Source organism: Apteryx mantelli, chromosome 12 (assembly GCF_036417845.1).
Source record: "Apteryx mantelli isolate bAptMan1 chromosome 12, bAptMan1.hap1, whole genome shotgun sequence".
Lineage (NCBI taxonomy): Eukaryota > Metazoa > Chordata > Aves > Apterygiformes > Apterygidae > Apteryx > Apteryx mantelli.
Genome location: NC_089989.1, coordinates 2,515,206 through 2,542,042, shown reverse-complemented (window position 1 = coordinate 2,542,042; position 26,837 = coordinate 2,515,206). Strand labels below are relative to the sequence as shown.

General features: G+C 41.2%; 1 protein-coding gene across 2 annotated transcripts in view; it reads right to left on the bottom strand.

Annotated features, from left to right (window-relative positions):
• Positions 1 to 26,822, bottom strand: part of FANCD2 (FA complementation group D2) — a 58,112-nt gene extending 31,290 nt beyond the window's left edge. The window contains exons 1-21 of one of the 2 annotated variants that reach the window (XM_067303693.1): positions 26,780 to 26,822; positions 26,256 to 26,328; positions 25,074 to 25,163; positions 24,137 to 24,286; positions 23,018 to 23,085; positions 22,028 to 22,131; positions 20,730 to 20,793; positions 18,952 to 19,004; positions 16,643 to 16,721; positions 15,748 to 15,872; positions 13,414 to 13,501; positions 12,308 to 12,412; positions 11,059 to 11,159; positions 10,461 to 10,569; positions 9,663 to 9,698; positions 9,119 to 9,262; positions 7,910 to 8,044; positions 6,347 to 6,478; positions 4,214 to 4,321; positions 1,720 to 1,829; positions 224 to 281 (exon numbers count right to left, since the gene is read on the bottom strand). In XM_067303693.1, the coding sequence (XP_067159794.1) occupies positions 224 to 281; positions 1,720 to 1,829; positions 4,214 to 4,321; positions 6,347 to 6,478; positions 7,910 to 8,044; positions 9,119 to 9,262; positions 9,663 to 9,698; positions 10,461 to 10,569; positions 11,059 to 11,159; positions 12,308 to 12,412; positions 13,414 to 13,501; positions 15,748 to 15,872; positions 16,643 to 16,721; positions 18,952 to 19,004; positions 20,730 to 20,793; positions 22,028 to 22,131; positions 23,018 to 23,085; positions 24,137 to 24,286; positions 25,074 to 25,140 (1,836 nt within the window). In that variant the 5' untranslated portion in view covers positions 25,141 to 25,163; positions 26,256 to 26,328; positions 26,780 to 26,822. The remainder of the gene's footprint in view (positions 1 to 223; positions 282 to 1,719; positions 1,830 to 4,213; positions 4,322 to 6,346; positions 6,479 to 7,909; positions 8,045 to 9,118; positions 9,263 to 9,662; positions 9,699 to 10,460; positions 10,570 to 11,058; positions 11,160 to 12,307; positions 12,413 to 13,413; positions 13,502 to 15,747; positions 15,873 to 16,642; positions 16,722 to 18,951; positions 19,005 to 20,729; positions 20,794 to 22,027; positions 22,132 to 23,017; positions 23,086 to 24,136; positions 24,287 to 25,073; positions 25,164 to 26,255; positions 26,329 to 26,779) is intronic. The other variant, XM_067303694.1, reaches the window with a different exon arrangement.
• Between the last annotated feature and the right edge of the window lie 15 nt (positions 26,823 to 26,837).

Here is a 26,837-nt window from a genome sequence, read left to right as displayed (position 1 = left end):
TGGGCTGGCAAAACCAGTGAGTGCTATCTAAACATAGACCCTTGTTTCTCTAAAGCCATTTTTCAGATTCTTGGCTCTGCAGCAACATGCAACAATCCTAGGCCCACTAGATATAACTCCCAACAGACCTATATTTCTTTGCCAAGGCTGTGCCTCCAGCCAAATCTCCATATCCCCCCTTTCTCCCACACTGCCTGCAGCATTACTCATTATTGGCACTCACCTGCCCGTCATTCTCGCTGTTCAGCTCTGATCTCTCCAGTGAACCATCTCCTTCATTTCTGAAAGCAATTGATAATCCTGTTTTTGCTTTGTAACACTTAGGGCAAAACCCACTTACACACAGACAGGGTTCCCTCTCCAGAAATTGAAGAATTACACATGAAAAAGATGCACTTTGAAACATTATTAAGGAAACACTTGCTGTTGTTTAGCACCTTCAGGACAAGGTTTGTTTTCAAGGATATGTTTTTTCTAACCTGTTGGAACCTATGGAAACCTTAGTCCTCTAGTCATCACCTCCTCCAAAGGTCATAGTGCCTCACCTTACCCTCAGTCTGTTTCTAATACCTGCAGGTGTACATTTGGACAACTAATCAAATTCCTGCTGCTTACTTGCAGGGTTCAGAAGGGTAGTTTTTCCTCTTATAATTTTGCTTTTGAGCCTGTCTCCTCCAATCTGTTTCTAAGAAATCAGAGAGAATGCTGAGTAAAGTACACCAAGATCCAATGTGCTGCAAAGATCCTTCTCAAGTGCCAGCAGGCAAATTTTCCCCACGTGCTTGGATCAGACTTGGGAGTTGGGAAGGAATTTCTCTACAGACCAAATAGACAGTTTCCAGGAGGATTTTCTCCTTTTTCCTGAAGCACAGAACATGATCCACCAGCTGGGATTATCTGTGTGCATTTTATCCAGCAAATTACCTGCCACTGAAGGTGTCTTGAGGCACTTTTTTTTTTTGCCTGTAGTCTACATTTTAGGATTTTCTAAACCTCCTCTTGAAATCTGAGACTTAAACTGCTGCCTCTGAATTAGCAAATCTGCTGTCAGTGCTATGGGAGCAGTTATCAGGAAGTCCACTGAGTGGAGCTGGAGCTAAGATGGGCTTTTCTCTCCGTGTAATAAAAAGCAAAAGCGTTTTATAAAGAAGTGCAAAATGAGTGAGCTAAGCAAGGTTTCCCAACACCGGTCGAATCTTTATGTTCCAAGTGCTTTAATCATTGTCACAGCTTGCCTGGTTTATCAACATTGCTTGTCAATAATTTACCGAATACTTCAGAAATTGTCATGCTAATGCCCAGCACAGCAGTAACAATCTTTCTTCTCACTTCTGTTTTAGATTTCCCTGTATTCAAACATGGAGCACATTAGGCTATAGAGCCTAAGTGTCAGAAACTGATTTGCAGTCAGTGCATCATAGTGTCCAGATCTTTTTCTAAAGAACAGAACTTACTGGTATAGTAATAGAACTGACTGGCACTGCTGGTGCCAGTCAAGACATCCACGAATAAGCATTAACGAGAAATTCAGGATGCCTTCAAAATTAGCAGCAGGAGAGCAGTATTAAACAAGCTGCAACACAAAACACTGCAATTTTCAGAATAGACTTTTAAATTATTGGATTTGACTAAGATCTGCCTAAGCTAGATGGCAATGCCCCCCTCACCAAGCATGGCCTTAAAGAATATTAAATTCAGTTTTTCTACATTCTCTCTCACCTTTTTAATGCCATGCTGCCTATCATGGCAACAGCACCAATAATCCCCATTTGTTTATGGTTAGGAACAGTGCTGGAGAGCCATTTCCTGATCACCATGTGCATGTCATCCTAAAGAGAAAGACACGGACTGTCATCACACAGGCACTTAGGAGCATCAGTCACAGTGCTATCAGCATCTTCACTTAATGTCATCTCCAAAGGTTGTAAGATTGTTTATAAAGCTGTAATCCCAATAAAAGCAAATTCAGTGATGCCCTTTATCATGAAAATACTGCTCACAACTCTAGATAAAGCTGCAAACAGTATTAAAAATGGCTTGCTTTGACTTTGCCCTAATTAATACACAGAGTGTGTAGTTGGTCCAGATTTCATCAATGAGGAATATAAAAAAATTGGTGCATGGTCTTGGGGCCCTTCACACACAAATAGCAGCTCCAGAGCTGCCTTGTGAAACACTGTCAGCTCCAGGAGGCTCAGGGATGGAGCAGGTTTTGGTGAAAGTCCAAAGAGAGCTCTAGATAGCCGCACACCAGATACCTGGGATCAAAACACTCCTCATGGCTGCCTCCCTTGTCTTTTGGGTGTGAGTAAACATGACTGCACAATTGTAAAAGCTTCTCTGAAGCAGCTCTGCAAGCCCATGGCAGGTCTCAGTGCAGTATGCTCTACATGTAACAGTTGTGCCAAAGTGGCTAATCAATTGCACTTTCCCAAAATGGACACAAACAGCTTTGGAGACTTCTGAAAGTCTGGACCACTAATGATAGACTAAGAGGTCTCCTGACACTGATGGTATGAAGCATACTCAGCCCTAGAAGTGTGATGCTTCCAGAAAGCTGGGAGACTGCTCTTCTGGATGTGGAGAAGTCTGATACTTTCTGAAAAGACTGAAGACAAGCACAGAAGTGTGTGGCAGATTAGCCACAGACATCCACAGTGCACCCACACTGCTAACAGATGAAAGATAATCAAGAAAGCCTCCATCTTGGAGAAATGAGGAGAGAACAGGTAACCAGAGGCTCAAATAGAGCAGCCACCAAGATGGTCCAGAATAGCATCTCTGACCTGTTCTGCTCGATCCCTTAAATTTACAAATTGGAGGCAAGAAAAGGCAGAAACCTTAGCTAACTAGAGAGTCATGGGAGAGGGCCGCCAAGTGGGCCCTGAACAAAGTCAAGAGAAAGTTCACTTTCCAGAGATGTAAAAGTAATTGATTTCAAAGTACTAGAAAGGGATGGACCAATGAAGGGACTAAAAAGAAAAGCTGCTTAATTTAGCCAAATAGCAACAGTCTTGTGGCTAGCTTAAGCAGTGATTGCTGAAGAAGAGCGGGGATCTTCTGAAGAGGAGAACAATTCAGCAACCCTGTCATGAGGAGGAGCATTCTCAGACTGCAAGAGAGCATGTGAGTGAACTCAGAAGCAGCTTCATAGAAGTGACAAAGATCTCACAGGCCATTGAAACATGTCATGGAATCAAAATTGCCTTGGCTACACTGATGCTTATTAGCTGTCCCTATCAGTAGGTCCCAGAATATCTGGCCCGACAACTGTCTGAACAGTCTGGCAAAGGAGGAGGCTGGTCTGTAAAAAGATACTCAGGGATCCAGGCCTCCCTGAAAAGGAGTTAGCATTAGCTCTAACCAGACAGTGGTCTTGAGGCAGAGGAGATGGAAGTTTGAGATACGCTACACAACCAGTGCCAACAAGACAGGTGATCAAACTGGTAGCAGAGAAAAGGATGGTTATGCCATCTTTTCTTGACCTCTGCTAGGCAAGATGCCTCTGGAATGACATGTGCAGTGCTAGGACAAATGCCTCACCTGTCTGGAGTGATTCTGGCATCTAAGAGACATTGGTTTAGAAGCACTGTTAAGAGAAGGCAAAGAGGAAGACAGTTTCCAGGATACTGATTTCTTTGGAGACCTAGCCCTAGAGTCTTTGGTACCACCAAGGACAGAGTTAAACTGCCATCCCTGGATCTCCACAGTCACAAACTCTCAGCTCAGAATAAATTCTAGAGCTTACACTCTTGCCCATTCTTTCCACAACTCAAGCAAGCGATGAGCAGGACACTTCTCCACCTTGTGTATTGCCAAGGCAACTATCACAAGTCACACATAGGAAAGAAAGACTTGGGGCAAAGTCAAAGAGGAGAGCAGTTCAGCCAGGAGCTAAACCTGCCACACAGCTGAAAAACTTGGGCAGCAGAGAGTGAGAAGTGAGAAGACCTGAAATGGCTACAGGCATGCCGTGTTTTACGTGCCACAGACTAAGCAGGAAGAGAGGAGAAACAAGAGCACTGTCTCCAAGATACTGAAAATTTTTCCTTTGTGGTCTCAAGCAAGTGTGTACAAGCATACCCACAACTAGTAGGAAGATTTTAAACCCAGACATTTTCACTGTGAAAAAAACCAACAACAACAAAAAATCTCAAAGACTTTTATCTGATCACACACAGCCTATACTCCTTCCTCCTGTGCCTCTGCTCACCTGAATATAGCTTCCTTCTTGCCTCTGGCTGAATGCTAGCATGCTGAGAATGTAGAAAAGTTTCCGGATCTGGCACGGATTCAGTTTTTGTGTAGAGTCTAAAATGGTCTATAAGAGAGAAACCACAAACTAGCTTAAATACTTCAAGAAGTCCTTCCCAGATTCCCAACAATATACCAATTGTAAATCACAGAGAAGCCAATTAACTTTACCTTTTTTGTACATGCAAGAAAAAGCTACATTCAATTAAATAAACATACATGCAAAATTATTGCTCTGGCCTCAATTACAGCAGCTCATTGTTTCAGAGGCTGAATGAGAAGAATACACAGGCTACCACAAGCATTTTGGGAGTGCTCCAATCCCTCTATTGACAGCTGATTAGCTTCTCTCACAGATTTGGTCCCAGGGTTCAAAGTATTTGACAAAATGAACATGACTTATTTTGCTAATATTTCCATTACAAGCCCTGTAATGGCCAAGCCTTTAACCATTTGTCCAGTGTGTCAGAGAAAACAGTTCCATTGTTTCCCAGAACAATGCTAGTTTTCCTGCCACCAGGCTGGTATTTTGCTAACATTATTTTTCTCCTACTACTAGTCAAACCTTAAGAACAGTTTGGAATGAGGCGTTGAGTTTGACAAGGATGACAGCAGGATTAGATAACTCCTTTTGCTACCCCCAAGAAAATTCACCATTTTAAGATTAAAAAATGGCAGTCTGGGAAGATGATTCTTGCTAAAATATGCATATTCTCTCTCTGCTGAAGATGCTCCAGCCCTGTGTAAGCCAGGCATCTGCGGCTCTACAGATCTTTTTGCAGGTAACTGGCTCAAGTGTCTCAACCACCTCCAAGATGCACGTCAAACATGGTACACAGCCTGATCTTTAGGTCTTGCCAAAGCATTGATTAATGTCTTTCACATAAAAGCTTTGCTAATGCATCAAAGTTTGGCCCATAGAAACCGTGACCAATAGATGATCAGCCAGCACAAGAACGTGCAAACAAGGTCAGGAGGAAGATCAGATGATCTCAGTGGACTGCTGAGAGCAAGTGCTCCCCCACCACACTTTCGACAACGCATTCAATTAAGAGCAAGAGTTTGAGGGCTGCCTCTTTCAAGAACTGCTTTCAAATCTCAGTCCTTACTTCATCCTCCCTCTGTCTGGAGGCAGACGAGTCCCATTTCTCCCTTACCCTACAGATTGAATGTTCGACAGATTGCATGTGATTTCTTATGGCAGACTTGAATGTCTTTTTAGCATATGTTAATCAAGCAATTTAAATTTAACAATCAACCATCCAAACATGCAAAAAGCATGCAGCTTTCACACAGTGCATACTTAAACTGCATAATCCCCTGCCACCAAATGGGCTCAGAAAAAGCCCAGAGTCAATGGGGTAGTGGGGAATACATGGACTCATACTCATCAAGGGCTCTTAAATACAGGATGTCCTTAAACTACAAATCATCACAGATGGGAGAGTATTCAAGGAAAGTATCACTATGTCCTTGCCTTGCTGTTTTGCTCTCCCTTACACCTCCACTTTTTACTATTTTTGGAAACAAATTGTTTGTCAGGCCAGACCCTACTTGGGCATTCTTATGAGCCAAAAACCCAATATTTTTTCCCCATTGGGTGCTGCCTTCTTTTCAGTTTTAGGGCACGAATCCTTTCCTGTCCCCACCATGAGCTTTGTTTTATGATTCAAAAGTACTGTCAATCTTTCAACATGGCAGAGGAGGCAGCAGGGCGGTCCACAAGGGAGACAGGTTTTTGTTGAGTATTTGAAATAGCTGATATTAATAAAGACAAACCTAAAAATCATTTTCCTTCTATCATAGGTTTCATTCCATATCTGTGATTTAAGCATTTTCCAATTACAGGGAAGGGTAACTTTTCTCTTTTTCTATTTCAATTCTCCCTCTCAAAAATCACAGTCCTATCTTGCAGCACACCCTTTCATAGCAGACACTTTTTCCTTCTGATCACTTCATTTTTCAGGACAGTTTGCTTCACAGTGGTTGCTCCATTCACTCTGTTTCTAGAAAGTGCTGATCTGTTCTGGATCTGGGACGAAGTAGTACAAGGGTCCTGAAATGCAGCCCGCCCCCAGAAAAGATACATTACCTTCACAAAAGTGGCATACCGCATCAGCAGGGATGGATGCAGAATCACCAAATCAGTGAGCACATCCAGAGAAATATCCACTTCTGCCTCATTTCCACTGCATATATGAGTCACCAAAGCACTCACAACTTCCTGAGGAAAAACAAAAAAACAAAAAAACCCATAGTGAAATATCAAGAGAAAGAGGTCTGCCCTGTTTTGCTTATATAAAATAAATGGATCGGGTACAGATAATCATACCAAAATTGAACCATGTTATTCTAACTCCCTTCTCAGTTCACAGCACGCTAAGTCCTAATATCTACAATACTGGCTTTCCCCTTGAGTCTATATTTTGTTTCCTTTTCAAAACTGGCTGCTTCCATGAAGTTTCTCTTTATCAATTTTTCCTGCCTGCTTGCTGATGCTCCTGCAACTTCTGCTCTTTGCTACCATTACTGTGACTAACACATAAGATGATAAAAATCCATCTTGCTTTCTTAGGCATGTAGAATGCTGCACCTTACCCAGGATCACTGCTCTAACTACAGCAGTTCCAATGTCTCAACTCTCTTCACCAACAGCAGTTCAAAACTGACATTTTTGTTTCACAAATCTTTTACGGTCTCACTTCAGCTAACTTCTGGACAGGGATCGCTATCCACTCCCATCCACTCTCTGTGGCACTGAGTCTTCCTATGTCACTCATTAAAGACTGGCAGTATTGCTAATACAGCCATTCTCTTTTGCAGTTCCCGATATAGTATTATTACTAGACTCACTAGCTTGTTGCAGATGTACTGATGACAGTGTTCTTTCATGTCTCAGGTTTTTCTCAGCTGGTTTTTGTTTAAGTTTGCTATAGCAAGTAGTACAGATGCAATGTTGGAAAAAGTCTTAATTGTAATCATACCATGCCCCAAAAAAAGTAAAAATACATTCTGAAGCCTGTGTACAGTTGTCTTCAATCCCCAAGTTTTCTGATGTCAGCCTGTCTATGGGAACTCAGAACAGTTTGGTCTGTGATTATTTCAAAGAGTATGCGGAAGGACTGCCAGTTGGTCAGAGTTCTAAGAGGGATCTGTCTCAACATTTTTCATCACAACAACTTCTCCAAGGAAAATGAAAAAAAGTTTCAATATGAACTATAATAATGGCTTTTTTAAATAGGGGAGTCTCAAAGTGACTAGGTAAGACAACAGAAATGAGAAGAATTTATGAACAAATCTCTGCTCACTGCGACCCTGTGGGCTAGTCCAGGCTTCCAAGCTAGATCTCAGACACCTTGATTGCTTTCTGAATTACAACAAACCCAGCACGGTCCCCACTGCACCTTAAGTATTTTTCTTTCCGCCACCTCTGAGGCCTGCCTGTTTGCTCCCTGCTTCTCTCAGCAGTCTCTGTGCTTGAGCTGCTAGCTACCAGAGCCTTGCTGTGATTCTTCCCCAACTTCTGCTTGGACTTCTCTACAGCTCTCCAAAAGCTTCCTCCTGCCTCAAGGATCATGACATACGTTCTAGGATAAAATGCAAATAAATTAAAAATAAACACAAATAAAAACAGATGCCATCCATCCTACCATACCTGCTGACAGTAAGAGTCAAAGGCTGCAAATGCTTGTTTGTACATGCAGCTGCCAAAGGAAACCATGGCTGGGTGTGTAGAGTGCAGGAATATCTGAGCAAGTGCTAGGATTGAAGGAAAGAAATCTTTGATGACCTGAAATACAAACATGAAAGAGGAAGGATTACTGCTGCTTGTTTTCAATACTCCCAGCTCTGATGGAAAGAATGTGCTACATCTCATCCTGAAAGTGCTTCTCTAGTTTAGTAGGTGTTTTCCTGAATTCGCTTACTGTCCTCTCTAGCAGAAATGGGCAACAAGAGCAGATACGGCACACCAGAATGGGTTTCCTCTAACCTTGTCCACACAAAGAATTTACAGATTGATTAAGAACCCAATCTGAAATGCTGCAGAGCTCACAATAGCATATCACTTATGGTGACACCAGGGAAGTCACTTTACAACAATGCACTACTAAATAAAATCCCCAGGGCAGACAGGCTCTTGGCCTTATTTTAATACAAGGGTTCCATTACATCAAAATACTAAGAAAAATCTAAGTTAACTTTTAAAGTGAGCTTTGTCACACAGAGCTCCTTTGAACAAGCTCTTATTCAGATGTAAAGTGACCTAATTTACTTCATCTTAACTTATTCTAGAAGAGAACTAAACTAAAACTGAATTAAAGCCACTTTTATTCAGAATAAGAGTACCTAATTAAAGCATTAATGTAGTTTAATTATGCCACTTTAAATTCATAACTCAGTGTTTCTCATCTGCCACCCACCTCCTGACTAACAGCACTGTCTGTCCTTCTTCATTGATCCTTTCAGTTTTCTCATAGTACTACACAAACATACACCCAATATACATACACATCTAGACCTAGAAAACATTGTACTTGAAAAATTGTAAACAAACATATGAACTTCTAAAAATACTGTGGGACACAGCAGCATGTCAGGAACACAAAGGATGGATCCTGGACTGGAGCACATCAAGGTCAAGAGTTTTTGCATCAAAATAAGAAGCCCATCCAGTTCCAAGGAGAGCTCATCTCTAGAAAACCACAGGACAGTTACAACAGACGATATGCCTTTTTGGAGACTGATCAATTACCAAAAAGAGTAACTACAGCAGTAGGTGTATATAAAGGGCTAAACGATCTTCTGACAAGATCTTTGAGGGATAAAAGAGAAGAGGGAGTCCTGAAGCAGAATCAGCACTGACCAGTGAATGATTTTGGAAGGCATTCTGCATCAGCTGTTCTGGCACGCAGCCAAGTCGAATTTTACTCCTCAATACTTTCTCCGTTTGCTTCCTGTTCTTGGTATTTGTAGAATGGATTAGGAGCAAAACTATCAGATCCAGAACCTTTCCAGAGGAAATAACCACCAATCATTATGCTGAAATGACATTAAACAGACTAGACAACTACACACTTTGAAATTAAAACTAAGAAAAACAAGAGCTCAAAAAGCCACCTCTCTGATAGTCACAACTGCAGAAAACCTCAGTAGTCAACAAGACAGAATCAAAACAGGATAACTCTGTCCCTTGGGCTTTAGAAGGGATGAATTAAGAGTTACCAAAATAAATGGATGGCTGTTCTACTAGAAATAACCCAAATACCCTTAGAACCACCTTTGCAACATCACTGGCAGTTTCTGCTCCAACTATAAAATTCTCTCCATTTGCAACCACGGAAAAAAACCTTGCAAACACCACTAGAAGGGGACACTCCCAGAGACAAGTACAGAGTCAGAAGTATTACCTTATGGTCAGATACAGACATGTTGTTCTCAATAGCCTAAGAGCAAAAAAACATGAAAACTGTTACACTAGAGTACAATACTACATTTCAAACCATGAGGGCTAAACAGCAAAAATGAGGCACTGAAGACAAATCGAAAAAGGCAGACCAAGAGAAATATTGTTCACATACTTCTCTCCAGCACAACAGAACATCTACCCAAAACAGAAAACCAAGTCTTGCCCAATAGTAAAGAATCCAGCACCAAAAAAAAAGAGCATGAACATTCAGCTTGAACAAGGACATTCTCAATATCAGGCTTGAACAGTGGAACTAAGGTACTGAGTAATAAAAGGCTAAGAACATGATGCAGTCTTCTGATTTACACTGAAATGCAATTTAAAATGAAATTTAACACAATGCCAGCCAACATTCATTTTCAAGGATCTTAAAAACTTCACAAAGCTCAGTCTCAACATTGTTGCTCTCTTGCAGATAGAAAAACTGAGATTTTTTTCAGAAAAATTCTCTCCTAAACTTGTAGACTCAGGTTTATCCCGCACTTAAAATTTTGGGGTCTGTAGGGTAGAGTTAATACTGCCCAGAAGCTGTCTTGAAAGCACTTTGAAATACATAACTGGGGAAGAAAGCAGACTCCTGAAAAAGCAGAGCTAACTTGGAACACAGAATGAAATTTGTATCAGTGAAACAAATGGGTAACACTTGTCTTTTGATATCATATTTGATTACAAGAAAGGCTCAGGCTCAACCTAGGGATCCGACTACATAAGGTAAAAAAAGACTAAGAGTGCATCTGACCTTAACCCAAGCTTCAGAGACATCTTTCTGAAATCTCACAGCTAATTTGATTACATCAAAAAGTAGCTTCACACAATTCTGGCTGGTGGTTACTTGGCTCATGGAAGAACTGGAAACAATCAAAAAGGAGGAGACTGTTATTGTGAATACTGCAGTAAAAGGAACAAGTCACAGCAGTTACTTAAAGCAACACTTCTCTATAAGGAATGCTTTGGCAAGGACAGGGAGTTTCAGAAGAGAGTTTCAGAAGAGGCCGAGAGCAAAGGTAGCAGCACCAACCAATGATGTACTGGAGGGAAAGTAAAGAGATGAGCTGGCAGCAAAATTATTGCAAATGGACTTGTATAACCCTATGCAAACACAGATGCAGCTGGCTCAAAAGGAACCACATGAATGGGGAAACTAGCTGGACAAGGACTAACAAATGTGTTGTATTAGCACCAAGCAGGAAGGAATAAAGGTGTCATAACCAGTGGTGAACGGGGATAAATTAGGTTCAAGTATGTAACTAGGTGTGCCAGAGAGACCAGTCAGAGAAAAGCTGGAGTCCTCTCATCCCATCTTACCCTTTAAGATTCATGTAAGTATGCTTGAGTACCTGGCCTGGACTTGGCTTTTAAGCTTCTTCTGGGAACCAAGGATCTGCAGGGGCAGAATGCATGATGACAGATCCAAGCTCTTACGAAGATCAGAAATCACCTGTAGAATACAAATCCCTGTACAAATTACTATGACTTATGAGGAAGGAAGAAAAATAAGTTGAGGAAAAGAAAATACAACCCCACAGAATAACCCTAGAGTTACAGATCAGGAACTAATGTATTTGTAAAGACTCATAAGCATTTAACTGTGCTCAATAATTTTTACTTTAAAAGTGAATTAGCAAGCACTTTTTTCATCACCATCATGTCATGAAGAGGATTTCTTAAGAGTTATTCCATGAAATTCCCACCTATATCCACTGTAAGCTGCTGTGAGCTACTTTTATTCTATCTAGCAGCAGAGCAAGAGATATGGCAGCCACAAGACTCTTGCAGCATGCAAGTTTACCAATTTGACTTTTGTCATATACTAGTGGATCAGCACAGATTGGATTGTTCTAGTTTTCACAGCGGTCTCCCCGAAATATGTGGGCAGATCACATCCCACATCTGGATTAAGTTGGGGTTTCTTTAGAGCGTGGAAAAAAAGCATCTTCAATAGTTCAGCAAGGCTGGACTCCAAAACACATCTGGCTCATTTAAAAAATATTCTGAATATGTTTTATTTAGATAAAGCAACTCCAAAAACAGAGGAGGCTTAAATCTGGAACTGAAAACAGTCCTCCAAAAGCTGAACCACCCTAGTGGGAATGTTTTCAAAACATGATTTAGAACAGATCTCAGTGGAGAAAACAAAAACAGAATTACCAAATTGCAATCCTAGGTCTTTTCAACACTTCTGGAATTTAAACCTCTTAAAAGGGTTGTAGGATTAAAATTTTTAGACAAAATTCAAGGGCTTAAAGTTGCCACCTAACCACAGTTTTTTAGTCTAAGAACTTAACTCAGTATAATTTGACTACTTTCAGTTAAGATGTTAACACTGAAAAAATAAATAAAAACTCTAAGAACAAATTAAAAACCTGTAAGTCAGCAGAAAGGAGGATGTTACAGTTCTCATGCCTGAAGGCACAACTGAATCCACATCAAAAGACGGCACATAGTTTCTACTTTGTTTGGCAGTGCTAAAAATTTTATTTGGAAATATTAAAGCATACAACCCTGTGCCTGAAGCAACTGGCCTCTGTCAAAACACACATTAGATTAGACCACTTATTGGTTTTTAGTACAGCGTGAATACTGCACCTCTGCTGCATCTGCAGCCTTGACGTTATGGAGGATGAATTTGACTACTCCAGGCAAATCTTCCAGTTTTACAGAAGGCACAATGGTCATGGCAGACTGACGCACCTGAGGAGAGAGGTCAGCTGTAAGACTGTGGTTCACAGAAACATAGATATGTTGGTGAGAAGAGATCTTTGGAGGTCTCTAGCCCAGCCTTCTTTTCAGAGTAGGAATACTGCCAATACTAGATCAGACTGGCCTTGGCTTTGTCTAGCTGGGTCCTGAAGATCTTCAGGGATGGAGATCCCCCAACTCTCTGGTAGTTTGCATCAGTCCTGCAGACCTTTCTAGTGAAAATTTTTTTCCTAATGTCCAACCTGAACCTCCTAGGCTGGAATTTGCGACCACTGCCCCTTGTTATATCACCTGGCACTGCCAAGAAGAGCTCAGCTGCATCATCTTTTAACTGCCTTTCAGAAGGGAAAAACATGGAAGTGGTGTAGTATGCTATAAAGCACTAGCCTTTGGGAGCTATGTAAAAGAGTATTTAATACACTCAAATGAACCAATTTTATTCTACTCATACAAAGGCCAAATGCAAGAAGTGCAACAATCTAGCATGCCCAGAAGGTCCAAGGCACAAGAGCTCTTCTACTTTATCTACATTCTGCAGAGAAGAACTATGACCATGCAATGATGTAAACAACAGCCTGCCTTTACTTAAGAATACAGTAGTCTAGTCTGCTCACTGTACCTCAAAAAAGAAAAAGGAAAAAAAAACCAACCACGAAACGGTGACAATAAGTGGGTTTAAGCTGGTAGTGGACATTCATTCCAGAAGAAAAAAGTGCTTTTGCATTTGCTAAGAGAACTATGTTTGAAACTTCTGAGTGCATACTGTAACAGCCAAAAAACTTCTCTCTGCTCCTCAATAAGCCCCTCATGCATGTTTCTGAAAACAATTTTCACTTCTCTAATTGCTTTACAGTTTCAGCTAGCTCAGGACATCTGTAGGCCTAAAGGAATCAGATTTAGCAAAATACTTTGAATGACTAGAATAGCTCTAGCTCTCATGTTGCTAAGGAGGGGCTGTGTTCTGCTTGGCCACTCAATAAAAACTCTCTTACCTCAGCCAGAAGTCCTGCATCAAGATCCAGACGAGAAAGGGCATCCAGGATTGGAACTGTTAGCCGTCTGCCCTGTTTTAGTAAGTAACTGACACATGAGGAAAAGAAAACAATCTTCTTAATAAAGCCATGAGTGGGTCTTTAGTAAATTGTAGGATTTCAGTAGTTTTTGTGCTTATTCAAAAAATTTCTACAACAGAGAACATACGCCACCAGCATTATGGAAAACTTGTTCCATAAATTATCACTTCTCTCTGAATACGCTGAATTGTGATTTTTGTTGATGAAGCAGATGTGAAGAATCTACCCATTTCCAATATTATTTTGGTAATAACAGGGAGAAGAGACAACAACTTGGTACAAGCCTCAAGCAAGAATTTGAAATTTGGAAAGTCCTGGGTCCACTGCGAATAGAAAAATTACAGAGATTGCTGGTATATAATTTAACCACACACACCACTTTGGCTGATAATTTCTAGCCGATTTTGCTGTTAATATTCCTAAAGTTTCTGGACAGAAAAGCACGCAAGGCTAGAACAAACATCCTTCAGGATGCAGCTGGTACTGCAGTAGCTTCTTAGACCAAAGGGAGAAAGTGCTGAGTTAGGAACTGCCTTCCACTGCCTTCACATTAATGACTCTGATCTTTACAAGCCCTGTGGGGCTCCAAGACCCAGATTTTAGAAAGCAGGTAGGGAGTGAGGGAGATGAGTAATAAAAAAATTTCAGAGGGCCATTTTGGCAAAGCTGTGAATAGAATCAAACCTCTGCTTGCTCAGGAGAGGAAAAAGTGAGGAATGGGAGAAGGATGCTTCAACAAACAACCTACAACAGAGACTCCTGAGACCTTTAAAAGTCTCTTCGAAAGGGCCATTTAGCTATCCACACAGCAGCTCTTGGATCAGTCTCTGGCTAGTTCCTCTGCAGTTTCCTCTCCAAAGCCATATGACAACAGGAGTCAGCAGGGAATACTCCCCTGAACAGCTCTGCTCCCAGGCACTCAGTTGAAAGAACCTGGAGCTTTATCTGGATCCTGTTACACCTCATTTTCCTTTCCTGGGAATCCATGCACTGGCTAAGCACGTGATGGCCATGTACTGGAACATCAGATGGAAGGAGTTGCTAATCGTAATGTTTCTGCCATACTTTTTTTTTTAATTTTGATACCTTTGATACTTCACACGTGTATTTTAGACAAGTTTGTTGGCAAAGATGCTCTATGAAGCCTTCAAATCCTTCTGCACTATCTACTTCAAAGAGGAAAGGTGGTGGTCTGCATTGCTAAGCATCTCAGCCACAGTTCAGTCCCACTGACGTGCCACCAACAGTCAAAATTTGATTAAGGTTACCATAAAGTCAGGGATTGAATATGTCTAATGTCTCAACAAACACATAATGAAAGGCACACTGAGCTCAACTAAATTCACTTAATTTGTAATCCTTTCTCCAGCAGAACAGACTAAGAATTAGACAAGTATTACCAATGCTTCCTACATAAACTGGCCTGGCTTCCAGCAAGAAGCCATTTCTTTTTACAAGAAACAACACTTTATTTTTTAATCTGCTTCCCAATAAATTAATTAGAGGGCGTAAATAGAGTTGTTACACAAAAAAAAATTACTTTTCCATGTCAGAAGTAAGTAGAGGCCATCAAGAACATGCAAATAAATATGCTTTGCTTTTGCTATTTAGATTCTCAGCTTTGCAAAGATACAAGTAGAGAAAACAGATGTCTGAGGAGTTTGTTCAGCAAAAAAACCTGAATTGTGTATGGATTTTTTTTCTAGGAGGTGAGACTGACAATGGAAACACAAAGCTACAATTACTTTTGAGAGGCTACAAGTAATAAGATGCACCATCTGTAGGTGTAGGCTGAAGTAGTAGTAACCACCAGTGTGGTTCACCAGTGTGAAAAGATAATTAGCACTGACAAAAATTTAAGTGATCTGCATAATGATAAGAATTAGAAAGACTAATGTGTTTAATTAAACATAGACTGGACAAGACTACTGAGAAAATGATTATGTAAAGTAAATCAACTATAAAAAGGACAGATATAAAAGTTGGTATAAAGGAGTTTTCTCTGGGAGAATGTCTATTGGTATTAGGTCACCCTTTGCTCTGCTGTCTTTAAGAGCATACAGCACAGAGGAAATGTTCTAAGCCAGTGCTGGCTGTCCGTGAATGTTTCTGTTAACACAAATGGACTGTTCTCCTACTACTTTAGTAAGTCCTGGGGAAATCTGCATTAATGTATGATGTCTTCTTCTGTTCAGCACAAAAAAAAAAAAAAAAAAAAGGAAAAGGAAAAAAAGACAAAAGAGACTGCTGTACCTGAGCTCTCTGGCAATCTCGGTTTGCTGGGAATCCTCCAGGATCTCAGGTAAACTGGTGATAATGTCATGCTGAATTGGTACAGGAGAGACACCAACCATCTGCATTAACTTCTTAACGAGATCCTGCATACAAGAGAAATGCTTGTAAAACACATGGGTCTCACTGCCAGCAAGCAGTTCATTAGCACAGCAACAATACCATGCACACAAGGTCCTTCAGAAAGTCATTTGCCTAGATTTACACCAACCGTCCCTTAACTCATTGTCCTGTTGAAGCAGTGAATCATCCATCGACTTTTATGGAACACTATTTTACAGGTAGGATACAACCATCTTGCTAAGCACAGGAAACTGGAAAACCCAACAACAAGCTTCCCAGTGTTTAGTGTGACTTCTTAATTTAGTTCATTCTAGGACTACCCTTAGAACAACCATCCAGTACAGAGTAATCCACAGAGACTGACTGACTTAGGAAGGGAAAGCAGCAAAAGAACAACCAAAGCAGGAACAGAGAATTAATCCCTAGATGCCTATACGTATCTGATATCTCTTGTTAAAATTACATGAGAAGATTGTAACTTCCTGCCAGCAAACTGTTTTAGAATGGGGTCACCTGTGGATACATATGGATACATACGGATACATACAAATTCATGAAGAAAGGAGACTTAGAGCATGGGAGGCAAAACATTAACGAAAAGGGGATGTTCAAAAGTCAGTGAAGGCAATTATAAGAAAGCAAGAAGAAGAGTAAATTACCATCTCTCCTTCAGGATGTGAATATGAAGCTAACATCAGTTCTCATTAGCATCAACATTGATCTTATCCCACCTGAGAGCTGCTCCAGGAGTTAACTAGAAAAACATGCAGGTGACAGTGCCATCAGTACCCACCTGGCTGTCAACAAGCCTGTCAAGCCATTTAAACTGATTGACAATGAGCCGGGGAAAATTTGTCCCAAAGGTGCCTACGCTGAAATTCCAGAAAAAGGGAAACACAGGTTAGTCAGATTTACACACAGACTCAAAAGCTTTGCTGCTGGTGAGCAAGACCAAGAGATACAATTCAAGTTAACCTTTCAAAAACACAAGTTAACTTTCAAAAACACATTACGAAAATGCCACTAAGACCCCTACAAATTTTAGCACCATGTAGAAAGAACCCTACTTCTTACATCCTTCATATACAAAGCAGGGATACCACCAATCTGTTTCAATACCCTACCACCAGCTGTTTTCTAAGTTACGGCACAAAAAAGAAAGCACGCAGTGTGACCTGGCTGTACCAGGTGACCATGCAATATATGAAAAAGTACTTCTACTTTTTTATTTTAAATTCACTGCCTTGCACAGTTAGAAATAGTGGTTAAACTTTCCTCAATTACCTTTTGAAATCTTTCTTGCTTTTGCAGACACCTATCAACCCTCTGCCAGTTATCTCTTTGACAAGCAGAAGAATTCTATTCTATTTAAAATAATTTTCTTTTCCTACATGGACACTGTCCTATTTTTTTTTTCCACAGCCTGACCATAACTGTATACAACATTCAAAATGTGATCATACCATGCATTTACAGTGGCATGATGTTTTCTGTTTTGTTCTTAATTCCTTTCCTAATGCTCTGTTTGATGTTTTGACTACTGTTAAACATAGAATTGATACTAAAAATAAGAAACAAAAAGAAATACCCATCCAAGATGTCTTTCCTCAGTGATAACACCTAAAATAGAATTCATTGTTGTGTTCATATACTCCACGTTATTTTTAGTCTGTTTTTCTAAGAAAAAAGGGCTTATGCAGCTGCGTTGTCTAAGCTGTCCTCCCTCTTCAGTAACTTTTGGACATACCACTCTATGAGCATATACGTGTTTAGTGAACTGGCTGTTGCCAGATAGGGTGAATAAACTGAGTTCTCCCTACCTTTCCTACAGTAATTTGAATTTCACTTGTCCAGGCATCATTGCCATGTCACTTTTCAGGACTCTACATTTTTATGTCAGACTTGATTGAACTTGGCCAGTCAGTGCATGTGTAGTTGCAGACTAGCCAAAATCAATGTTTTTTCTTGTCCCACTGACAGACCAAAAAAGTAGGAAGGCCACAGGGAAATTTAGAGGAACTGGAAAACCTCTATAATTCTTCACAATTACTTTTTGACTAGACTATCCTGGAAATTTATTACCATAAATTATAACCTCACTTTTCAGTTCCTTTTTCATTTATGAATATGCTGAACAATCCAGATCTCAAAGGGATCAGCCTGACAACTCCCTTCAACTGCAAAATGGATTGTTTATTACTATTTTATTGTTTCCATTTTTTAAACTGGTCATTAATACACAGAAAGAGCTTCACTCTTCTGACAGCTTGATAAGAGACAGGTGTAACAACACCCATTTCTAAGACTTATTTAAGGGTTCACAGCACAATTAACAGCTTATCACTTTTATATCCAAAAGGTTTAGAACTCTTGGGTGAAAACAATTCATTCCTTGTTATCGTTTGTTTGTGTTAAACCCTCCTCTAATGAGATTTCAATGTGAGACAATTTCTCAGACTCAACCTCTGTATGAACAGCATTTGTATCCTGCCTTGGTACTCAGCACTGAAACAAATACTGTATCAGGAATAGCCTAGCTTCTTTCTATCCCTTGATCAGCTCCACCAACTGTGTAGCAAGTTTTCTGCCTCTAGGGCAAATGCAAGAGAGCTTCATCTTTTAAATTCTTCCCATGTTGCGCCTCAAAATCTCTGCTATGCTGTCTTACATTTAACAAACAATGGATGCTTTTTCTATTTTCCTTGCTGGAACACAATCTGCATTTTAAAAAGAGATCTGTTTGTGTCTAACGGCATCCTAAAACTGTGCCAGCTATTTTAATCTTTTTGAAACTCTGAAACATTTTACAGTCCCTCTGCTGAAATACTTCCAAAGTTCACGTCCGTAGCTAACAAAGGCATAATGAATCATGAGGTATTACTGTATTTCAGCTTCCATAAATTTCTTTTCTGATATATGCACCCCAATTTTAAAGAAAGGGTACCATGCAAATAATTGTATACATATATGAAGAAAAAAAAAAAAAACACAAGCACAAACATCCATTTGGGTAAACTTGAAGTAATGGTTAAAGTTAGAACAGCTGGCAATTGTCCAACAGAAATTCAATTTCAAGGCAGAGAGAAGACAGGCCATACTCACATGTCAAAAAAGAATTCAGGGATCTTTTCCAACAGTAGCGTTACAACAGCAGGCTAGAGGAAAGGCAGAAAGACAACATTAGGATGATGATTTGTTACTTGTGCTGTGGCATTGCTCAGAACACCGCCATCAGAACTAGCCTGTCACAATAGGTGAAATATGCATAGAGAATAAGAGACTCAAAAGCACAAATAAAAATATTTCCTTTATAAGCAATCTCTTCCCTAATGCTGCAAAGGAGGTACAGAGCCCACAAGCTGAAAACAACTGGTGAGAGTGGCATGAACAAGCCACATAATCTAATACAAGCAAAGCATTTGGGCAGGACTTATAATTCTCTAGGCCAAACAAAACTCTGTTCTTCAAACCCATCTGAGTTGCTCTTCACCACCCAGAAATCTAAAGCATCAACTTTAGATAAGTCTGTAGACAGCACCCACATGCTCTTGCCTTTCCCTTTGAAGGTCTGATCCCCCCTTTAATCCTGGCCCAAATGCAATTTAAAAATATGTATTTAAGGCAAGAACTTTTAAAACATTTTAATTACAAGAGGATTTAAATCCACAAACCCTTGCCATACCTTGATATTTGTTGCCTTCAGCTCCAGATATACTTTGATGTAATTTTAATACAACTTAACAGAACTTGTTCTTGCCAGCATTGCTTTGCAACAAAAACGTACAATTTAAGTACTATTACACTGCATTTTGCTTCACTTGTATGGTTCTTTTATGGGGAACATGTATCAATTGCCAGGAAAGTCAGGAGAATAGGAGCTTCAACTGCATTACAGGACTGGATATGGTTGTCTTTGGAGCTACAACATTTGGAAAGAGGCAAGGGGAAGGGAAGAGACAGATGGGGGGGAAGACTGTGAATCTTCTTACTGCTCTTATGTTTCTTGTGCAAAGACCAGACTCCGTGCTCCTTTTCCCCTTCCTTGGCTTATTCTAGTGCCCTAAGACAAGGCAAAGGAAGTGGAGAGAAGGAAGGGCCTAGTGTCCTTTCCCTTTTCCACATCTTCCAGTAGTGCTAGCAGTGACAGGAAGAGGAGACCACTGTTTCAAGGGGGAGACAGACTGAGCTCCCTACTACACCCAAGGAAGCCCTGGGATGGCCTCTGTCCTTTTACGTGCATGGGCTCCATGCAGGCCCTCATTCAGGGTGTAATTTAATCATAAAAAATTTAGGTTGGAAGGGAACTTTGGCGACATCCCTTCCAAACTCCTGCTCAAAGCAGGATAGCTAACTTGATAGTTAGCTATCAAGGTTAAATCAGGTTGCTTGGGGTCTTGTCTGTTTTTAAATACCTCCAAGTTTTAAATGCCTCCAAGAGTTTCCATCACCTCTCTAGGCAACCTGTTCCAGCACTTAAGGAAAGCACTCTCCACAGTGAAAGTGCTTATATCCTATCAGAATCTCCTCTGCTACCACCTATGCTGTCACCTGTCATCTTGTTCCTGTTCGCCTTTGAGAAGAGTCTGGCTCTGTTTTCTTTACACCATGAAACTAGATAGTGAAGACAGCAAGATCTCCTTCTCTTCTTAATACCAAACAAACAGCTCAGAAACTGTTCCCTCTGTCTCCCTTTGAATGGTGTGTGCTTCAGGCCCTGAGCATATTTTTGTCTCTAAGAAACAAGAAATTGGACACTCTTCCAGATAAAGCCTCAACTGCCTCACAACCAGTTCTATTAGTCCTCGACTATAGAAGAATCCTGCAAAAGGATCCCTAAGCAAATCAACACCACTGTAAAGAGCAAACTAAGGTGTCCATACCTGTAAGATCTCAATTCCAAGAAGCAGTTTAATGAGGCTTTCACAATACGAGTGCACCAGAGTCCTGCAAGATAAAATATTGTTACTATTGTAATAAAAACACATGATAAAAACAGACTGTATTCTTTCCATTATTGCTTTTTTTTAAATCTACTTACAATGACTTCCTTTATATACCAAAACCAGCCTCAAGCCCAAGAGGTAATAATACATCAGGAGTGTTAGTAAATGGTTGTTACTACATAACTGCAAGGCATAACAGCATTTCCAGGACTTCTAAGCACTGAATTCTCTTAGAAGTGAAATAGGAAAATACATGCCTAAGTTTTAACATTTTTCAGTACTAATGGTCTCTTAATTAATTTTCTGTGTGAGAATGTCAAATGTTTTAAAATACATGAAAGCTTACAAATTAGAAGCATTAAATAAAAGACTTTATATGCTGGCTGAAGATTTCTGACCCAGTGTCAAACCAAGCTGGAGGTTTCAGCTGCCTTTGCCCAAAATTCAGCAGCTGTTTAAGAGAGAGGAAGTTTTCCCATAGGCATCAGCAAAGAGTGACAGGGTCTTTCTGCCTCTTCCTAATGAAACTGAAGACTCGGGGGCACAGTGCTGCAGTTGTGAGAAAGGAAGACTGTATCATTTGTTCAATATATTTCGGCCTGGGGAAAAGCAACTGAAAGCTCCACTATGAAGCTCATGGTCTCCATTTGGCCACAGTAAGAGGAAATAAGTGGAAGAGGGCCACACAGTTCACATTCAACTACCAGTGCCTCAGGCAACTGAACCCCAGAATTAGGAACTCCCAACCCATTTTGCTGAAAAAGAGAAATTCCTGAGCTATCCAGACTAAGCCATAGCAGAGAAGTATGGTAACTATGGATGCACAAAAAATTAAAAAAGCACTGTATCTTTAAACCATTTTACTCTCTGCAAGGTTAGTGTGAGCTGGAAACATAAAAGTTTCTGCAATTAACCTGTATCTCCTGGAAATTTTTTCAAAACAGTTGATCTGCACCAGCCTTGATGATTTCCTTCCAGTATGTGGATCTTGCTATTCAACTGCTATGGGGCCCAAGCTGCCCATAAGCAGCTAGTAAACCCAGTGACTTACCACTTTAAACTTGCTGCTATTTAATTACAATGTATTACACTAGCCACTTTTTTGAAAAACAAATAACTCTTGTTATGCATCAGCTGGAGCTATGGCCTTTCCCTCCAGTCTGCACAACATTACGCAACATTCAAGTAGAGATGGGTTCTGACTGATGGGGAGGACAAAATACATCATCCCTAACCTCGATCCCTCATTCCGTGTGGGAGCGCATGGCAAGAGACAGTTCTTGAACTGGTTTCTGTCCTTAATGTGAGATTCCAAGCCGCTGATAAATTCCTGCACAACCTGCAAAGAACAGAGAAGTTATCCACTGCCTGAAAAGAAGCACTGATCAGCTGCTGTCTTTAGGATGCTCTGCGTGAGCAGATGATGAGAATAGGAAGGAGGATAGGAATAGGGAATGGCTAGCCAGGGAGCTGCAGACAGATGAAAACTGTGATGGAAGGAACATTAGATACACTCTAGCCTAAACCATTTCCAAAAGGAAATGCTGGTTGCTCCGCACAATAATTTGAAGAAAGAATCTCACATTTTACTTTGACTTGAAAGGTTTTTTACACAGGTGTCTTCTTCCTGTTCAGCCAAGACAGCAACATTTAGTGTGTCAAGAGCTACATCCATAAATATCACCATTCAAATCACCAGCCTCAGGATTTTCACACTGGCTTTGTTGACTGGAGAGGAGCACCATGCTGTGGTAATTCAAACACTGTTAGCACCCAGCTAACACAAAACCAAACGCAACTTTCACTAAAAGGTTAAGCAAGGGATTTCTCTCCCGTAAGAGTCTTTGTCTATTGAATTACATTGCCAATGGATTCCTTTGTTTGATCACAGTGATGGAAGTGCAGCATTTGCTCCTGAAATTGCGCAAAACCAGTCCTTCAGCACACACACCAAGTAGGACAGGCTGGTCATCTCTTTTCGTGTCTGACTATTCAGATATAACAGCTCAGAAGAGAGAGACACAGCAGAAGAACGATGGGATCAAAGGGCTGGGAAGGCAAGGTTGGGAGAATTAGTGAGGCTGGACCACAGAAGTCTAAGAATAAGCTACAGTGTTGTATAAATTTGTTCAGGTCAGGGACAGGCAGCCACATCTGCACCTTTTGCTACACAGCAAACAGGTTTTAAAGTTGGCTCCTGCCAAAACATATAGTATGTTACATACGTGTGGGTAGGTAGGGTGCTTCTTCAGGGCCAGGCAGAGTTTCTTTTGGAAAGCCGTTTGATCTACAGCTAAGGAGAAAGTTTAAAAAGAGAGTAAGGAACCAGACACACATTTTAGTCATACAACATCTTAACAGCTACACTAAGTACTAGCTCTCAAGCCACCCACTGATGTTTCTGCATTTGCTCTATCAGCATGTCCAGTCAGCAAAAGCCTGAAAGATATCACCACTCCTGTCAGGGCTGAGGCTGACAGCATTAAACAGGGTCCAGCTTGACACACTAACTCCTACAGATTTTGGCAGATACAGGCAAATCCATTCAAGAAGTCAGAACGAGGAACCAAGCAGAGGAGTACAACATGATTTTTGTCAAAAGCACAACTCATACATACCCAAAGATCAATTTGCCTGACATGACACAGTAGCCACCTTCCGGCAAAACTGGTTTTGTCACCACAAACGAGACACATACTATGGCATCCCAGCCATCCTAAAGAAGTCTTTTTCTGCACAAACCCCACTGCTGCCAATACTGGGAGCCACTGCTGAGGCAGTTCAGCCTTGCTGTTATCACAGAGCTGGATTGTGGAGCCCTATGTGGCAATTAAACTTTCGGCTGCTTAGTCTATGACAAAGGTGAAGTGCCTATATCAAAACAGATATTTTATCCAGCTGCTGAAGAGGCAACATGACATGTTGGCTTTCCTGTTTCAGTGCACCTGCTTCTGAAGCTCAATAAAGCAATAGCTAAAAAGAAAATTCTTATTTCTTCTATTTTTTTCTGACTAACAAATAAAAGGTAATACTGTAATCACCCATGCAGTCTAATCTTATTCCATACACTTCCAGTCTTTCATCAGTCTTCTGACTTGCCATATATATACCCAAAAAGTAAGTGAAGATGGTGGTGTAATGAGTTTAGTTGATGCATTGGATTAGGCAGGAAATGGTCAATTTAAGATGTATATAACAAATAAGAGGCCAGAAGGAGGTTTGATTGAACTTTAGAACAAGCTGGCTCAAGCATTTTTATTCTGCAAGTAAAACACATCTTTACTTCATAATGGTCATCTTTGCAAGTTTTCAGATACAAGAGAGAGCAATTATTAAATCCGTACCTATTTCATTCTGCCCCTCCCCAGCTTTCAGTATAATTCCCGATGTTTTAAGGAGCTCTTCAAAGACTCCATCATTCTCTACTCCATCTTGGGCAGAGGCCTTTTCCTTATCAGAGATCCGCGACTTCTTCGTTTCTAATATAAGACATGCTACATCAAATTATTCTACAATAAAGACAGCAAGGATCTTTCATATAAACAACTAATTCAAAATTAACCTCCTAGGAAGAAATTACAGGAACACAGGATTTCACTTAATGGGACCAGACCAATGAACTGCACTACGAGGTTCTATTTGACAGTAATCATTCGCTGACTTCAGTGCCAATGTATAGATCCTATAAAGCATCTACCCAAGCAGCATAACACTGCAAAGGAATATTTCTTATTCATTCTTCTTAGTGATCCATTTATAACCAAAGACAGTTAAGATATACCTTACCTTCAGCGGCTTACTCTTGAGGCAGATATATCCATTAACATGTTATGAACTGTGCAGTACATTTTTCTCTAGCCTGAAGACCACAAATTTGATCTAGATTCTTGTACCAGATCTCTCTCTTAGGTACCCAACCATTTGCTAAAGTGAAAAAAGAAATCTCTTCCCCTCCTGCTTTGTAGGGAGGCTATTTTGGTTTCTTTTATTGATAACAGCTTTGATCAAATGGTTTTAATCTGTTGACTCTGAAGGCACTGAAGCTCAAGATGATAATCACTGACTGAATGTATAAGAACAGAGGGACTGAAAAAAGATATGGTACCATTTTCAGTGTTGTTATTTTACTGTGATGTATAAAAAATTAGCGTTTAAAGATCAGCAGCATCATCACATGCAGCTAACAACATCAAAATTGCCAGTTTGGCCTATTCCCTGTCTGGGAGCCGCTGCCTTTAACATAGGGTTTCCACTTCTAGCAGATTATACCTTAGTACCTACTCGGCAAGTCTGTCTTTGAATTCTCTCCAGGAACATCAGATTTTGATAATTTCCTTTTTGAAACCATGGTGACAAAATCTTTGTTGTTGCCTATAAAAATGAAGGAAAAAGACAAGTGAGCAAAGAAGACACGACTTTATTTCAGATTTTTTTAAGCAATTCTAGAATGAATTAATGAATAATGAAGAGAAATGCTCCAGAAATAGAAATTGCTCAAAGGAAGCCAGATTGCCTGGTTAACCAGTATCACACCACATCTTTCTGCTGTACAAATTGAGGTTTTAGAACTTGTCATATTTAAATAGCACAATACATCACTTTTTCTAAAACTCAGTTCCTCATAAAACAAGGCTCTACATTCCAGATGCCTGGCAAACTAAACGGCAAGTTAAACTAAAGAGAAGATCTGAAACTGCATCCCAGATCTAAATCTGTGATCATCTCCTCATGCCCAAAGCTACAAGGAATTAGCAATTTAATATTCATGAGCTTAAGCATGTCAGCTGACCCCATTCACATTTGTAACTCCCTACAACTTCAAGACAATTTCTGTCAGCACAAACCTCCATCAAACTAGTACTTGGTGGTGGGTGGCAGTGTAAAAAAAAAAAAAATCTTGGCTCAACCTTTAAAATTAAAAAAAAAAAAGGCGTTTGATCATCTCATGCTAAATTTCAGCTATTTGGTAGAGGCTGGTAAAGTGAGTTGCATAAAATATCACTATGGAAGTGGAACAATTCAGAAAAAAAAAAGCGTGATGAGCCTCTAGCAGTTCTTCTGGATCTGAGCTAGGGACTGACAGGCCAAACGAGTGACTGTTCCCAGGCAGTCCTCTTTCTATTATGTGCACTCCCAAATGACTGGAAATTTCTGTGGCAGCCAACTTACTGCAGCCACTTACAGGACAATACATAGTACATATAAGCTTCATCATCCTTGGTTTGATAATATCAGTTTCCGCAGCCCCCAAGAGATGCTGGTTAGGTCCTGAAATCAGGCCAACATTTTCATGGACAGACAAGCTTTAAAACTCTCTTTATGTTCTTAATCAACAGCCAGGTTTTGCTTAAACTTCCCCTGGAAACATCACCCCGAGTCCAGATCTGGAGAGGGTCATCGGAGCAGGATTAGCGTGTGTTTACATGCAACACGGGCACGCTCTGCTGCTGCAGGCTGCCTTACCTGCCTGTAAGCAGCGCAGCGCAGGGCAGGCACGGCCAGCGTCCTCCACGTCCACAGGTGCTGCCGCTTGACCCTGGGCCGGGAAAGGAAAGCTCAGAAAGACCCAGAGGACTGACACCACGCACACCGCTTGGGTGGCACCAACCGAGCCCTCCCCAATCTCCACGTCCGCGTCCGGGCCGCAGGCGGAGAGAGGAGCCGCCGGGGAGGTGGGAGCCGCCTGCCTGCCCGCCCGCCGCGACGCCCCTGGCAGACAGCACCGAGCCGCGCGCGGGGGAAGGCAACACCGCAACCGCGCCCCGGAGAGGGCGCCTGTCTTGAACCCGGGGGCTCCCCGGGGACCGAGCGCCGGGCCAAACCCTCGCCTCGGGCACTGAACGCGGGCAGGGGCTGTGCTGGGGCCCGGGTGTCGCGGGGCTCCCCGCAGCCAGCCGGCCGGCGGCTCGGCTTCCCGGGGCGGAGACGGGCTGCGGGCGGGCACCGGGCCCCGGCGGGAGGCGCTGGCGGGGCCTCCCGGCACCTACCGCCGCGGGGCCGGGGCTGCCCGCGCCGCTCAAGCTTCCCGCCCGGGCGGGCTCCCGG